Genomic DNA, 18,278 nt, shown 5'->3' with positions numbered 1-18,278 from the left:
TACCAACTTCATACTCAGTAAGAGTTAATTTAGAAATAAAATACTCTTTAAATAATAGAGTTTAATATGTTGACATTTTAGAATTAATTCAGTAACATATATTTCAATTACGGTATTAGTCTGAAATATTGAATTTTAGATTCTTTTGCTATCGTGAATTTATTCGATATTTAATTATCTGTATTACATTATAAAACGGCAGTTGTTGTACAAGTATGATGTTGGTAAGTGAAAGAATATCGTAGTTTTATATGTATTTCTTATATCCGAAAATTGAGCTTGTTGTAGTTTGATATTGAAATGTAAGTTTATATGTTGAGTATTTCAATAAAGTTTTGCTGGCCAGAAGCTCAAAGAGGCTTTGTCTTTTGCAGCTCGATCCCGATACCTTCAATTCCCCAAGAATGTAGTCACGTCTTCATCATCGAGTGACACTACATCAAATGACTTGAACTTCCTCCCCCCCCCCCTCTCTCTCTCTCTCTCTCGGAATTGAGAAACGGATTGACTTAGAGTTTACCGAGCAAATCTTCACGTAAAATCTAGTGAACAAATTCTTTCGTAAAAGAAAGAAGCAAAATCATTCAGTTTTTTTAAAACCTAACACATTATTTAATTAAGTTAAAAAAATTAAAATTTCAGAGGAACCTACATTATTATGAATTAAATCCAAAATAATCCTAAAATTTCTACACAAGTTCAAAATAATCGAGTGCTCCAAATGTATTCCAGGTCTTCGAATATGCTGATGTGCTAACAGTCTTGATGTATCACAATGGATGTATATCTGCTTCGTTAAAAGGAAACCGAGTTTCCTTTTAATTCAAAATGTATGCAACGAAAGATAAATCAAAGATCAGCGTGCATACTATGCATATATTTTATTTATATCACACACAAACACAAATACTTGCATTTCTAACGAAGTGAAAATTGAAAAAAGCAACTGTATTATGCCAGAAGGACTTAACTCTGTACAGCCTTGTCCAGTGCTTCCGCAACAAAATGTGTTTTTTTTGTCTTTTGCGAGTAATCGCAATCTTTACAATTTTATAAATTGCTTCTTTTGTGTTTTTGAACAACTGTTTTCATTCATATTGATTAAATAAAGATAACATACACATTTGAAATAGACATGAAAGATGGTTTAAATGAAGAAAGTATAGCATTGCAAAGACAGCATGGTTAACTACTTGAAGATTGAACACGAAGACATTCACGTGACGGCTAGCTTATTGAAACGAGTAGGAAATATTAATTAAGCAAAAACTTAATCAGCATGAGATAATTCAAACATTTAAATTTATTTACAGTTGATGTAATTCATTATTATGATTTGATTAACATTTCTACCGACCATACATTTGTTTCTATCCTCCACTTCTAACGTTCCCCTTTCCATTGGTTCGTGTGACTACATTTTGCTACATTCATAGAACCAGAAACATCGTTGCATGACACATGCGAAAAGTTGCCACGCTCGTTGTTTTCACGGATTCGCTGGTATCTTTCTACGATGGTCCAGAGAGAGAGAGAGAGAGAGAGAGAGAGAGAGAGAGATTTTAATGAAAGTGGGTACCATGTTTAATTCAATTAAAAGACGACGATTATTGATATTTTTGCAGTTATTTTATTACTATGCTAATGATTAATCAGCGGAAATTCATCACAGATTTAGAGAATACAGAAGCTATAGCCTACTGTTGAAACACAACCTTCTGTTATATATAATGTATATATATTCCATGGGTGGATCACAATTGTATGTATTGCTTTATACCAACACTTTAAAGGTCATACTAGTTTTAAATACACATACATTAAAGCTAACATGGTCCTACCGACTTTTCATAACACTTTTTTATAACCATTTACTGAATGTTGTGTATAAGGTTAATGCTATTTTGTATATTTGTTGGCGAATATACATTTTAAGGAGTTCAATTTGCGATTATATCCTCCTCTATTTGGTTACAGTGTTTTTGTACCGAGTCTTTTTTCTTTCTTTCTCTTTCATACCGGTGCAATCCGCTTTAGATTACCTTCTTTCTCACTATATCCGTGGCCAATTACAGACTCGCAGATCCGCATGAGCGCAACTATGGCGGCTGAGAATACTCCGCGCGTAAACAGAGGTATCAAATTTGCGTAAAAGAACTAATTTAATGTAATTTTGGTGCTGTAGATTGAATATTTAATTAAGTATGTCTTCTATATTAAAATATCAAAAGGCATCATAGCCTGTGACGTTGAATTAAGTCAGATTCTTTTCAAAGTCGTCGTCGTCAAGTGAAGACATGATCGGGAAACCTGTCATCTTCTGCTTTATATAGAGATAACAAGTGATTTTTTAAAATTTGTTGTAACTAATTTAAAAAAAATTACACGGTTCAAACTTTAAAAAGGTAGATTGCTAAAGTTTGTGTATATTGGGTAGTAGGACATTTTGTTTGATTCTGGCAAATTTTCCCAAATGTAACAAGAGCGAAAACATGCAAAATTCGTATTAGTGGTAAATTTCTCCCCTAAAAGTTTGTAAATGTGTTTTTTTTTTTTAAAGTTATATTAGTAAAGATATATTTTTGAAGCACAATCTCAAGAGTTTTAAACCTTATATTACCCCCTCCCCCCCCCCCCCATGGTACATATTACCTCTCCCACTTCATGGTACATACACACACAACAGACGAATAACACTTTATTGTGTCTAATTTGGCTTCATTGCTCACACACAGCAGTTATTAATTCCTTACCTTTTTCCTTCAAAAAGAGTTTAATGTTTTTATAGATTAATTAAAGTAAATAACAAATACAATTTGCCTTCAACTAAAATATTCATCTTAATAACAGTAATATTAATATTTATTCTTTTAGTTATACTGATATTTTATTTAATATTTTCAAATAATTGATGTAGAATTTAGAGAAGTACAGTTCCTAGTCAGTGTGAGGTGGTACTACTACTAGTGGAAAGTGCCATTTATCATAAGTCACTTTGCATGGCAATAACCAAATCAGGAGACTACTCACAGTAAAAAATATATTTAGGTGCTATTTTTCAGGAGCAGGTTTTCTAACTGATATATCTTGCTCGAATATGTTGTCGACTTCACTACAACTGGTTATGATGATATCAATTAATCAAACATCAAAATGAAATTATAGGGCCATTAATAAGATGACTAAATACAAGCTGATAGAAGACTCAGAGAACAGAGAAAAATTAAAAATGTGGTTTAGATGAGGGCAGCCGTATTGAAAATATGTTCTTCTGGCTTTGTAGCAGCGTCACCTCACATGAACATTTTTACTAATTACTGCTTGCTTCAGAAAGTAAACTAAAGTTTAATCAAACAATCTTAATTGATATAATTTTGTTATTAAAATAATGACATGTCAATATGACTTGTATACAACTAAGTCTGCAATATTAGGAATTTTTAAAAATATTTTTTTTGTTGAACATAAGACCTGACCCGGTGCATGGGGCCTTACATTTAAATTATTTTCCAACCTGATCTTTACTTATGCTCCTTTACTTAGACACAACAAACACACACACACACACAAATATTGTACAAAAAGAACCACTCATTTACAAACCCCAAGGTGTTTTACATTGCCTGTTTGTTTCTTTGATGTGAAAGTAAAGAAAAACTTATAAATCAAACCAAAAGTTGACAGAAGGGTCCAATTTTTCTTAAACTCATCACTTCTGTTATTCACTTTGGCAGCATATTTTGCTATCCTTTTGTATGATAAAAAACAATTATTATGATAGGTTATATTTGGGATTTTTGATGCACAATGTGATCTGTATATAACATTTTTGCAAGCAAGATTAGAAAGTTTATTAAATCATCAAAGTTTTTATTTCCTATAAAGACATCTTTTCATGTAATTTTAAAATTTGGGTCATAAGTTTGGATCTATTTCACTGTAAAGGGTCTCATAGGCTACCTTAGGTTGGGGTGGGGTGCTTCCAGTATTCTCTTTAATTATTACAGAAGATGACCCTGGCTCGTTTTTGTTAGAAATTGAAGTAGTGATAGAGATGCAAAGCTCTGAGCCCCTAGTCAGCGATGCAAACAGTTAAATTACTGAATACATAAAAGGTGAAATTCAAATAAACAACAAATTTAATGCCATTCAATTACAGATAATCCTTCCTCAAATGAAATTCAATATTCAAAACCCTATCACTCGTCTTTCACTCGACCTGTTTCATCATCTGACTTAGTGTGATAGATTTTTCTTCTGTCCTGTGTTTCTACTCATCTGTAGTATTTCCTGACTGGTACCCAGAACCCCTTCAGTCCAACAACCACATCCTTCAACCTTCCACTTCCGTTTTCTCCTTCTCTGGTCTCCCAGAGACTCGGGACCAACTGTACCAGGGTATTTCCCTTCTCTGTCAACTACAGCTCCTCCGGTCCCTAAAAGCTTCCTTTCTAAAGCTCCTTTGTAATTCCCAGAATAACAATGTTTCCCGCCAATTTGGAATGATGTCGGAGTAGCTTAGAACTTCCTTATGAAATTCCCGCAAGATGGTTTTGCGACTGCTGATGTTTAGTTTCAAGACACTAGATTTAAACTTGCGATTCCAATGGTGGCCACGCCTTGCTCAATTCCAAGTGGATGTCGATTCACCCATGGTCTACATAATTAGCAGACATTGCCCCTTCCCTGGCAGTCTGTCAAAGGTGGATTTACGACCCACACTTGAAATTCCTTTTAGCCGACACTGGCAATTCATGCCACTTACCTGTGAATCGCACTCAGCAGAATAAGGCGTCAGTAACAAGTTCCTATGGCCATGTTATATACAACTGGCTCCTCCCACATCTTTTTGATGTCGGCTTACACTTGCAACATTTATGAAGCGAATAATTAGCCACATGGTCTAGCATATACATGTTGCAATCTGGCTATCGTTCCTTCCTTATAATGTTACATCCACAAATAATTTCCAAAAATGTTCTGAAACTGAGGTGGCGCTCTACAGTTTCGTATTTTGCATAGGATTAGAATTTTAAAGAAAAATAATTTCCCCGGCTTTTCGCACTGGTTATACTGCCTATTTAAAAATAACCTTGCATATCTTAGGTATAATTGAAAGAACCTTTAATTCCCTTTATTTTGATGTATGATTGATGGGTGTACTATGGGTTATAGATTATACAGCTTGGCCTTACTCCAGATGTGCACCTTTCAAAAAAATGCTAGCTCCACTTGGTCATTTTCACTCCTGAACTTCAGAAGTAAATTGTATAAGAAAAGAGTCAATCATGTACAATATCCAAAGAAATATCCACATTACATTAATGTAGCATAGAGGTATGCCAACATTCTCTCCATTGTGCATGTTTTAAATGCAAACAACTTCACCTTACATACGTCACTCTCTCAAAAGTACATAATAACTGGTTAGCGTCCCCTGAACTGTCATAGAATAAGTGCTCAATTTGTTCTGTTCCTTCCGTACAGAATGTGCATTTATCATTGTCACTTAAATTAATCTTTTATCAAAAACTGGTTTGTGGCAGTAGTCTGAAATTAAAGCTAATCACTGTTGTTTCTTTTATAAAATATTTAGTGAAAATAAAAGAGTTGTACGATTCATTTACACCAATTGCACACCCCAGCTGCCTGGACCAAGTTTCGTATTTACCATTTGGCTTTTGTATCTTGGTTTTTATTTGATCTTTTAAAGTAAAGTAAATTTTTGAAATAATTGTTTGGAAACCAGTTTTTGCCATAAATCAAATATTCTTTCAGTATAAGATGCCTAATGTAGGAAAGTTTTATCTTGCAAAAATTGAATGCAAGTGAATGTTATTTAATCCCCTTTCCTTAAAGGGAGCTTTAAGAGTATCTCTTTTTACCCTCTTGGTTTTGTCACCTTAAAATAGACCAGAAAAATAAAGTATTCAGTTCATTTTCTATATGCGGTGGAGTATTTGCTAGAGCAGCAAAAAATGAATAAATTTGGAAAAAATCAAGAATTTTATCAAAGTAATTTTTTCAGTAAGGAACAGATTTCTTCTGCACCATTACCTGAACAATTTCTTTATTTCCTTCAACTTTGTCAAATGCTTAAGTTCAACGAAATCTACATCCAGTAATCTAAATTTGGCAACTTACCAGTTAATATCAATTTTAGGACATTTTTGATCAATTTTTTATTATTTTTTTCAAATCCAAATAGCTATTGATTTAAAAAAATTGCAGTGCAGACTTGATGCCAAGGCAAAGTTATATAAAATCTGCATGGTTGTCTTGAAGGAGAAAGGTGATCTGATAATAAAAAAGCATCATCAGCATATTGCCCTAATTTGAACTCCATTTCATTATAGAAAAAGCCTGTAACATTTGTGTTCATTGTTAGTTCAATTATTGCAAGAAGTTAAATTCCTATTACTATATATAAAAAGTCAGATGCTAAAGTGTCTCCCTGGCAACAACATCTCTCCATGTTGAAAAAATGGGGATGAATGTCCATTATTAATGATACAACGTTTTGACTTATTGCAGAATACTCTAAACCACTGACTAGTATATTCTCCAAAGTTGAGAGATTTCAGGGCATTCTCCAGAAAGTCCCATTTGACAGAGCTGAAAGTTTTTTCGAAGTCTATCAGTAGAAGACCAGGTTATTTTTTTCTCTCAAGATACTGCATCAGGTCATACAAAATTATTGTATTTTCACCGATGAATCTCCCTTTCATAAAACCATTTCGGCTGTCACTAATAATAAAGGGGAAGATTTTCTTGACTTTAGAAGCAAATAATGTCAAAGCAGTCTTGTAATCTACATTAAGTAGTGAAGTTGGTCTCCAATTTTCAATACATTTTCTCTCTTTATCATCCTGTGGAATGCAAGTAATGATTCTTTCTTGGAATATTTCACTTTATGAGAAATTAATGTCTCAGCCTCAGAATCGAAAATTGATTGAAGGTATATTTAAATTTATGTCTCTAGTTTCATCATTGGTTGTTTTTTTTTATGTCCAATCACTGGTTTCAATAAAAGAGAAGGTAGAAGAGGGGTGGTGTTTCATCATAAATTGTACCCGCCCCAAAAATGACTATGGGATGTATTTGCTACAAAGATTAGTCTCCCCCCATTGGTTCTGCTAATTTGTAGTATGTCTATTCACATCTCAGATTATTCAGATGAAACACATATCTAAATGAGTAGAAAATGAGATACTAAAACATTCAGTAGAACAATTAGTAAAACGTAAACATAGTTGACATTTGACTTAAATAATATTGGACATAAAACCAGAAAATCAGAGTTCCCCCCTCCTCCACCATTAAGATGTATACATGCCAGTAGTCTGCCTGGGAATGTTAGATAGCATTGGGGTATGCCTTTGGTAGCATCACAAATTTCTTTAAAAAATGTGTAATCATAAAAGCAAGAAAATATTCTTTACAGTATTTAAATTTAACTTATAGAAATCTCTCTTTTCTTTGCCACTCCATATTTATTATTGTCACAATAATGGCTAAGTCCTTAAGGCAGTCTCCTGCAGTGCTGATGTTCACAAGGTATGTGGGCACCAGCTCTGACAGCCTCTTCCTCAATACTCTTGATTCTGTTTATGGTTTAAGAGGACCTTTTATAGCCTGAATAAATGGGAAAAAACAAGTTTATCAATAGATTTATTGAAAGGATACTAAACTGCTTTATATCTGAATTAAGTGAACTACCAAGGACAAATTCTTCAAGTGTCAAGACGGTTATTTGTTATTTAAATAGTGATGATGGTATAACTAATATAACATATTCCATTCCATCAGTATGTTTGTGATTGTTAATTCCTTCAATATTAGCTACAATATTGTTCAAAAGTTTAAAGTGTTTTATTTACCGGCTGTGGATACTGCTAGGTCTTGATACTTATTACTGCTGAAATATAAATGAAGGAATATTCCAGCACTTTTTCTGTATATGTTTTCAAAATGGGTATAATTTAGTACTTCTTTTCTTACTTTGATAAGCATATACAGTTCGAAGAGCTGTACTGACTTTAGATTTTTATATGTGGCCAAACTTGTTTTGTTGCATCAGATTACACAATGCGACTATAATAACAATAATACTACTCCTCCTGAACTATTTGGAGGAGTGCTTTGGAACTTTACACACTCATTCATCCCATGCTGTCATTGGTCCTAAATAAAAATGGTGCTTCTTGACATCCAATATGGGCACCACATTGGCCATCTTGAAAGTCTTATCTCTTCTTCTATTTGGATAGTCATATCAGCATTGGGGTTTCACTGTAAGACTTCTTATAATTTCCAATTGGTCCTAAATGAAAATGGTGCTGATCTGATGTCCAATGTGGCAACCATGGCCACCATCTTGAAAACCTTGTTTTTGCTACCCCTGATGAATGGATGATCTTATCTTGGTTTGATATCAAGTGGGTCATATTGATGAAGTGGGGGGTTTTCACAAGGAAATTTCTTATGAAGTCCAGTTGATCTTAAATGAAATTGTTGCAGATCTGACAGCCAGCAGAGCTGTCACTGCAGTCATCTTAAAAATCCTGTTATTGCTACTTCTCCTGAATGGAAGGTCATATCCTGAAAAAATGGATAGTTATATCAACATGGGGTTTTCATCAATAGATTTCTTGTAATACCTAGTTGTTCTTAAATTAAAAGGTACCTTTTGTATATTCATTGTGACTGTCATGACAAATGTTTTAAATATTTTGTTGTCACTACTTTCCCTAAATGGATAATTATGACAGGCTTGTCATGAAGTTCTAAATGAAAATGGTGCCACTTATATATCCAGTTATGCCCCTGAATGGATGATCATTATTACACAGGATTTTCATCAGAAGATATCTAATGATGTCTACTTTGCATTAAATGAAAATGGTACAAAACTGGCATACATTATGTGTACCATAGCAGCTAGTTTCAAAACCCTGTTATCACTGAAGAATATCAGAGATGGTTTCAACACTGGACAGTTGAAAGGAAGAAATAGTCTTATCTTGAATTTCTGGAAATTGTTTTCACCCAGTAGAGCATTAGTCCCTTTAAGGGACTCTTGTTTAGGATTTAGGGTTTGTTATTTTCCTAATGGGAGAAATGTTACTTCCTGAACCTGAATCCACAACTGCAGCTGATCATCATGGGTCAGTAGGGAGCTAGCTGGGCAATGGGTAATCTTAGTTTTTTATGCTTGTGTGTCCATTTTGCTGCATGAGTGCTAATGATTTTACTAACTTTAAAAGTAACACATGCCTAATAAGCTGGCAGTGGATTGCAGGCGGATCACATGAATATGTCAGTACATAGACTGAAATATCATCACCAGGAATAAGGTCAAGCAGGTACAGACAAGCAGGTTGGTGATTATTGGTATTCCTGATTATCTGAATTGCATACCAAAGAAGCAGTAAGTGTTGTTGATAGGCTTGAAATTTGGTAACCATATTTATTTCACAGAAAACTGTTTAAAGGATGGCAGAAAACATAAAAGTATATGGGCAGTGGTACAAAGCATATTGGGGGATTGAAATATAGTAGGATGAAATGATTGCATAATGGGTCTTTCAAGGTAAATGGGACTGCAAGAACACTGCATGCATGAATGTATTACTTAGAAGTATCTTTTTAATGTATGCTTGTTTTCCTCATTGTAGCAAGTGAAGATCATATAGAGTAAAGTGATCCATGATGATAAACACATTAAGTGTGCTAGCAGCAGAGGGGCTGTACAGACCGAAACTTTTTGCACAATAAACCCCTCCAGGAAACTATTCCTCGATAGAGGGCTTATTTCGACGAAATAAACCCTTCTATTCAGAATACAGGACAAAAAAAAATGTCCCCCGAAAACTCGAAGAGTTTCCAGGGACAAACTCGTTGAGTTTGCACTGACAACTTGGGTTACTTCAATAAATCTGAAACAGTTTCCGTGGCGGGGTCGTTATTGAAAAATCCATGGGTCGGGTCCATCCCCTCTGCTGCTCTGGGAAATGAGTTTCCAAGGAAAAACATTTTTATGTTAGCGGAATTAAATCATTGACAAATAAATAATGGCAAATATTGGAGAAGCACATACGACTAGATTAGCTCGAGAACGTCTCGAAGCAATTCAGAAATTTCTTCCTGTCCGTGATAGTGTCAGACAAAAATTACAACTAAGACAGCAAGCACGGGAAGGCTTTGCAGAGACTACGGAGGAATTATTTAAACCCGTGACCAAAGCTACTGAAAAATCCGCAGCTGTTACCAAAGAGGCTTTAATAGAGCAAAGGAAAATTTTACAGGATATTTCAGCTGGACTTAAACCCCCGCCTCCACCCGATGAAGTTGTTGTGTCAGTACCTGCTGGTAAGCGAGTAACAGGGAGAATTACTGACCCCGCCAAAAGATTTACGCCGGATTATATTGAACTTCTTAAAAATGTACCAGAAGAGAAATTACCTGAGACAATACTGTTAGGATTGATTAGAAGAGATGTGTCTTTAAACCCAGAACACGGTTCTATGACAGATGATAATTTTATCAAATATTCGTATCGTATACGTGAAAATAAAAAACAAATCAGCAGGGACGATACAAAATACGATAGACTTGTAGATGCTATACGTAAACTTGAAATTCCACCATCGCAACCTCAAGAAGAAAAATCACCGTTGCAACACACAGAACGACAACAATATCCTTCACGGCGAAGAGCAATAGATCCTGACCTAACTCCGTTAAGTGAATACGAGGCTGCATCTGAAGGAAGTCCGCGGGGCCAAAAATTCAAACAAACTAGGTCGCCGATAATTAGCTTAACAACATCTTCTGAAAGTTTGCCTCAAGACATTTTATCCCCAAGAATTGTACCATCAACAGGGGAGGGTTTAGGATCCGGTTTTATTGCCTGCCCTAATAATATCATCGATGATGTATCACGGTTGGAAGTTCTCATTGGAGGAAGACGTGCCGGAAACAATTCTCCGGAAATTATAAATGAAGCCGCAGATATCTGTCAGAGACTATTTCAGCGTGGCATCATGGATATCAGCATCTACCGGGGGCTCATTGATGAACTCGCAGACGGTTACCACAGCGACTAATAATTAAATTTGCTAGCAAATTCAGTTAGATAAACAATAATTAAATAAAATGATACTACACGATTCTTTTCGCAGACCAAGAAGTGTCAGAGTAGTAAACTCACGATTACCAGTATACGAGGTTGTTTACGGAGATGGAGTCGGTGATGTTGTTAGGGATTTAGTCACAAGAATCGCTCCGAAAGCTGGACCGTTAGCAAAACAATTCGCGATGAAAGCCGCTGATGTTGTCAAGGATAAAGCCATTGGCACTGTTGGTAGTCTTGCCGGGAAAGCATTTCAATCAATCAAGGATCGACTAGCACAGCTGATACGAAAAAAAAACCCAGTCGAGAGGTTGGTGCCAGTAAAACTACCATCCACTGAAGCTATGCCGGCAAATGTTAGTAGCGTAGTAAATAAGGCCGTAAATCAGAAATTAGCTGAGATTGCAACAGCAGGAATTACCTCCAAAGCGTTGCAAGATAGTGTAACTGCTAATTTGATAGCTGGTAGTGGTTTCCGGTGACGATAACATTTTAATTAGATCATCACAAATAATAATAATGTTTGCACGAAAATCCAATGACGCGTTTGATATGTCCAAACCAGTACTTAAAGATGATTCTGTACGTGATTTTCAATATTATTCTTATGAAGCACGTGATCCTAACCAACGCGGAAGAATTGAACTACAGGTCCAGGATACAAGTAGATACTTCTTGCCCGCTGAGGCCTTCATCGAAGTTGAAGGTAGGCTTTTAAAGAATGATAACACTAACTACGGAATCGGCGACCGAGTTGGATTTGTTAACAGCGGCATCATGGCGTTATTTAAATCCGCTATTTACATGATAGATGGAAAAGAAATTGAAACAATTCATGATAACGTCGACGTTGCCACAACAATTCTCGGGTTGGCGAGATACTCGGATGATTACACCAGATCAGCCGGACCATCAATGATGTTTGCAAAGGATATAACCGACAGCCCCGAGAACAGGAATGTAACAATGAATAATGCCGGTGACGCAGTTGCATCGATGAACGAAAATTTTAATTTGGGTTTTGCAACACGTAGATCGATGTTAAGTGGAGATGAAGAGTTCTCAGGTGTGATTCCATTGTCTCACATCTTTGGATTCTGCAGAGATGTCCACAAGGTCATATTCGGTGCCAAACACACAGTTGTACTTGTGCGAAAACCTGATGATAATGACGCTATCTGGCGAGATGCTGCTGTTGCCCCTGGTCAGGTAATACTAACTAAACTGTGGTTGTGGATGCCAGTGTTGTCTCCGTCAATCACCGAAGAACAACGACTGTTGTCTTTCATGGACACGGGCGGTAAATCACTGCTATCCTGGAAAACAACAACCACAGACGTTATTCAGGGTGATAATGGTGGGTTGTTTACATGGCATATATCATCGCAACAAGGAGTATCAGCACCACGACATATTTTCATTGCATTTCAATACCGTGCTAGAACAGATAGCCAGGAAAGAAATCCAATGGTATTTGATACACTTGGAGTTTCTGAAGTTTCGTTGAGAATAAATGGGCATCAGGAGCCATCTGAGGATATATTAATAGATTTCGAACATCATCGTGTCGCACGCGCGTATCATCGTCTGATGTCATTTATGGGGCGCGACCTTAATGTAGACACTGGCCTGCAAATATCACAGCGAGACTTTATGAGTTTATATCCGATTTATTACTTTTCGCTGGAACATCTTGATCTGGTTAAACAATCTGTTGTCGACCTACATTTCCGAGCTCGTGTAGGTGTTCCTGCTGGTGGTTACAGAGCGATTGCTGTCATACTCTCCGATAAAGCAATGCTGCTTGAAGGTGTTGGCGGACGAATGAGGGTCATCGACGCTCCAATCGAGAATATGTAACGCAATTAAAATCAAACTTAGGATATAATGTCATACAGTCATGTTAATGTCACCTTGACTTCCGGTCAAACGAAGAAATTGCAATCAAAGAACGCAAGCACGTGCGGGACATCAATAACACTAAAACGAGATCAGATTACTGGTGGTCCAAACAAATTGTCGTTGACTAATACTCAGCTTAAACATTTTAATAAGGCACTAACAGCAAAAACCGGTGTCCGACTTGATTTCTCTGCTGCAGCTATCAAGGACATGACTAAAACCGGTGGAATATTTCCTCTTCTCGCAGCAATACCGGCGTTGATTGCCGCGGCAGCACCAGCCGTAGCAAAAGCCGCAGCACTCGGTGCAGTTGGAACTGCAGCTGGAATGGCACTAAAAAAGGCAACGGGAAAAGGATACAAGAAAAAAAAGGGACGCGGTCTAAGACTACCAGGAACTCCACCATCATGGTATCCAAAAAAATTCTAACGCCGTTGAGCAATTTTGATTTACTCGATGCTGTTAAAAAATTGCGTGTAAAACATTTCAGAGGCGTATTTATGCGAGATCAATTACCGCAACGACCGAATAATCCAGAAACTGGCATTATCAATCTCGACAACAAAGATGGTCCGGGAACTCACTGGGTTGCTTACGCGATCGATCCACGTGGAATTATCTATTTTGATTCGTACGGTTTAGCACCGCCAGTTGAGTTTCTCAAGTATGTCAGCAGATTTTCTAATGTTCCAGTGTGGCAGTCGACGTTACCAACACAAACATTAATTGATCCGCCCATTTGTGGGAGGGAGGTTTTAAATGTTCTTGATGCAATCTCAAGAAATCCAGCAACTCCTCCTCATAAAGTAGTGTATGAATATACCGCATCGAGAAATGCTAGCATTTGAAAAACAGCAATAAGAATAATGGTGGATATTTACGGAAGACCTTTCACACGAGGAGGTAAACCAAGCACAGATGCTGATCTCTCAAAATATGCGACCAAAGATGAAGTCGATAATCTTTTGAATATAGCTGGAGTTGACCCAGATGAAGTTGCTATTTTCCAAGACAGGCAAGGAAAACTAAGAACGAGCAACATTAAGTGGAATGATATAATTCGCAGAGTTCTTGGAGCTACCAAGGATAACTTCGTTGCATTTAGTGATGGCGGCCGGATCAAGGACTCGAATATATCAATCGCAAGCATCAAAGACAGTATTGATAAAGGTGTTGATAAATGTGTGAAAAAAGCCGGTGACACGATGACAGGCGAACTCAGCATGAGCGGCAACAAAATAACCGCGTTAGCGAATCCCGAATCCGACCAGGATGCGTCAAACAAACAATACGTGGACATCGTCAACGGTAAACTAAATACGCTGCGTGCAGAGCATGATGTTCACGTGGGCGCGTTTACAAGATTTCGAAGAAACTTCGTAAAAACTGATGAGGTCGTGGATAAGTTCTTTGGGACTCCTCCAGTCGTCGATGTAAAACTCGCTGATGTAAAGACCGACATTAACACGATCAAACAAACACAGCAGGATATCGTATCGGGTATTCCTGATATCGTTAACAAAACCAGTTTGATTAAAGTTCCCACTGGAGTTACTCCGGGGCATATCACCAACATCGTATTCACGGTATCATCGGGATTCGCAACATGGTCACGACAAAATAACACTATCAAATATACAGCAACAGCCACCGGTGTTTACAGGTTGTCTGTGTTTTCAGCCGCTAAATTTGAAATCTTCACAACATATCCTTGGAGACATTCCACCGATAAGTATTCCGGGGTTTGCACTGTAATACTAAACAGCGGAACCGAGGAAACATTTATGCTTGAAGCCGAGGACGATAGTTTAACAGCAACATCTTACTGGTTTTGTTTGGAATTCGTCGCTGCAACGCCTCAATTGGTTACCGCGTAATTGAATAATGTCAACGACGCCAGATGCTCAACAATATCGATACAATCAAGTCCGTGAGTGGCAATCTGAGTTAAAAACTGTCATCGAAGTAACTAGTCAAAAAGTAAAAAAATACAAGCGCCGCATAACAGTGCTGGATATTATGGTTTATTCAGTATCTGCCGTTGTTGCATCTGCCGGAGCAATACTATCAGCGGTCACTCCGGTAACTGCAGCAGTCGCCGCCACGATCTGTGTTTCCGCGGCCACAACAACAGCTGGAGTTTTCGGCATCATAGCAAAAAAAATATCATCATGTGCTAACACAAAATTACACGATTACACGACAAAATTAAATACAGCCACGACCGCATATCAGAAATTATCATCGCTGATATCATCATCGTTAGACGTGCAAAGTAGCGACGCTACGATATCAGATTCTGAATTCAAACTAATGTCAGATGCGTACAATGACTATTTGAAAACTAAACAAATAAATAATGTCAATAGAACTGCTTCAACAAACAGTCACAAACACAACACCGGTAAGGACCACAATGATCTCAGTGTCCTCGACGACACCAGAATTCGGTATTAATTTTCGAACTCCAATTCCAGTGAGTGAAATCGCGTTAGCAAAGCTCAGTGTGTATCACAGCTGGCCCAATGTTAGGTCGGCATCATTTGGTGGTCTGCAGCCAAATAATTCATTCGTGTTCGGGAAAAGCAAAGCCGACTCCGGCGAACAGGGTGAACTTGACTGGAATACAATTACACTTCCCACTGGGAGTTATCAGATCGAAGAAATCAATAATGAGATACAACGCCAAATAAAACGAATCACCGGCAAGGAAGCCAAAATATCTATAACAGCTCATGAACCAACGCTGTCTGCGGTCATTGAAATCTCAACGCCAGGATACGCCGTGGATATTTATAACAGCTCAATCCGAACATTATTAGGATGGCCAAAGGCCCCCGAGGTTAAACCTCGTCCACCAAAACCTGAAAAATCGGATTTTATGACCTATAAAGAAGCACTACACGACCTCGAGTACAATTATTATTTACTCCTTGCAGATCAATTACTAGCAAGAAAAAGTACTTTAATGCCCGATACTTGGAGTATAGAAGCTCCACGTGTTAAGGGGGGGCAGGAGCTCCGTGTTTACCGTCTAGATGATATAGAATCTGAATTATTTATTCCGATCAATCTAGTACATAAACAACAGCTACAACTCCTGCGAGTATATTTCCAAGATTATATTTCTGATTTAACAAGTCCGCGTGATAATATTATCACAACCATAGAAAAACTAAACAAACTCGCATCGGCCATGGAAACTATAAATCTAAGAATAATTCAGGCTTTACTGGATCTTAAAGACTATATCGATGATAATTATAGACAGATAGCCAGAGCAGATTTTGCAATTAAATATGGTATTCAAGTGAATGATATTTCAGATTTTAAATTTCCTGGATATAACGTGCCCGAGCTGAGAAAATCAGTCTCTGATCTCATCGATCAATCTTTCGAAGATATTCTTGCCGCGTACGAACGAATAAAACCACAACCTGTTATTCTCAAGCACGACAACAGTACAGCATCCGATGGCAGACACATCTCACCCGGGATCGTAAATATCACAGATGTTATTGCGGTCAATCTTGTATGTGACGTCATCGATGGCAGTTACAGCGCATCAGATACTACGACGGCACAACAGGGGTTTATCCTGTATACGTTCACACCAAGAGACCCCCCTGGTTTTCTGATTGTGCAAGAACCAATCAATCCGGTCTATCTACGGTGTCATAACCCGTGGTTGTCAACGATAAATTTCAAACTCACCGACCAGAGGGGGAATTTGTTGGACCTGCGTGACGAGACTGTTAGTATAAACTTACTGGTGAAGTCCTAAGTCAAGGGATCCATAATATTTATAATAGTTTTTTTTTCTGCACTGATCCATTTTCGTCATTTTATCGTGCAAATACCCTATCAAAACCAGCATAAGTTATCGTTGAAAGTGCTAGCACGCATTTAAAAAAAAACGGTTGTGTATAATGTATCAACCCGAGTACATTCATGCACGAGTTCATATTCATGATAAGCAAATTCTTTACGAGGCAATAAAAACCGCATTTCAAATACAGACATTCCCAGAACAGTATTTCCCCGTTAAAATAGTTATTGACGTGTATGGTGACGAAGACTTCTTGTTAACTCCGTCACAATTAACAGAGCTACAGCAAAATCATATGATCATAGTTTGGTGTCAACGAGAACAGATTATGAACTATTCTCATTCCTGTATTGATGTTGAAACGCTTAAGCAAATCCTGAAAATCTGAAAGCGCCCTTCACTTGAGAAACTCTTTGAGTTTCCAAGGGCAAAAAAAATAATACACTTTTTTTTTTACCCGTGGAAATGTGCTTTACACTCCAAGCGGGGGGGGGGGGGGGCGCTAGCGTTCTCAGGTTCTACTTTCACTTTGTGCTGTGAGTCACACGCTATGCGGTTTATACTTCCTTGTCGGCCTCGTAGTCAGAAACACTAGTATTTTTGTCAGAAATGCAAGGCATTTCCGTGTCTAGATTCTTTATATAACCTTTTAACCGTCTCACCCTGGTGCTAATTAATTTTCGAGTCTCATACTCTTGTGACAATCCAAGACGAATCTTCTCAACTGCACGGCACAGTGGAATAAATTCAGATACCTGATTTTCAGTTATCCCGGCAAGTGATCTGTAAACACGATCTTGCAAACCCTTAATGAACCTATAACGAGCAGGGAGATTGTTCTTCCCCAAGCGTGATAGCTCATTCAAGGATTCAAAATCTGACATAATTGTTTCAGTGTCTAGTAAAATATTAAAACCTCGCTGTTGTAATTCTTTAATTTCAACAAGTATGGTATTTATATTTTCGTGATTCATATTATTATATATTTTTATATTTTTAATAGAAACACTTTGCATGAGAAACGCTAGCTTTCCAAAACAAAACGAGACAGTCGGAAACATTTATCCCCTGCAAGGGCCTAGATCGTCAAATAACGTTCTAGAACCCCACGAGGACTGCTTCCGACATGACAATACAACATGTAACACGAAACACTTTATCCCCTGCAAGAGCCTCTAGATCGTCAAATAACGTTCTATAGGCTCAAGAGGACGTGTTTAGTGAATTGACAAGGACAAACATATAACACGTAACTTATCCTAAGGACGGACCCCTCTGACTGCCAAGTGACTCAGAGGCACATTTATTTACAAGACGAGACAGCCCTGGCTTCTAGGATCGAGTTCTCTAGCAGGCCCGGCAAACATTTATTTGACAACACAAACAACCTTTACCTCTGATTCGAGTATCACA

At 37.4% G+C, this 18,278-nt stretch overlaps 1 protein-coding gene across 2 annotated transcripts in view; it reads left to right on the top strand.

Annotated features, from left to right (window-relative positions):
- The first annotated feature begins 2,070 nt into the window (after positions 1-2,070).
- Positions 2,071-18,278, top strand: part of LOC149786794 (transmembrane protein 216-like) — a 57,153-nt gene continuing 40,945 nt past the window's right edge. For both annotated transcript variants that reach the window (XM_089977296.1, XM_089977297.1), the window contains exon 1: positions 2,071-2,135. In XM_089977296.1, coding sequence (XP_089833422.1) covers positions 2,090-2,135 — 46 coding nt within the window. In that variant the 5' untranslated portion in view covers positions 2,071-2,089. The remainder of the gene's footprint in view (positions 2,136-18,278) is intronic.

Source organism: Sinohyriopsis cumingii, chromosome 12 (genome assembly GCF_028554795.1).
Source record: "Sinohyriopsis cumingii isolate HCF-2022 chromosome 12, ASM2855479v2, whole genome shotgun sequence".
NCBI lineage: Eukaryota > Metazoa > Mollusca > Bivalvia > Unionida > Unionidae > Sinohyriopsis > Sinohyriopsis cumingii.
Note: the sequence above shows the minus strand (reverse complement) of the source record. Positions and strands in the feature narration are given on the sequence as shown.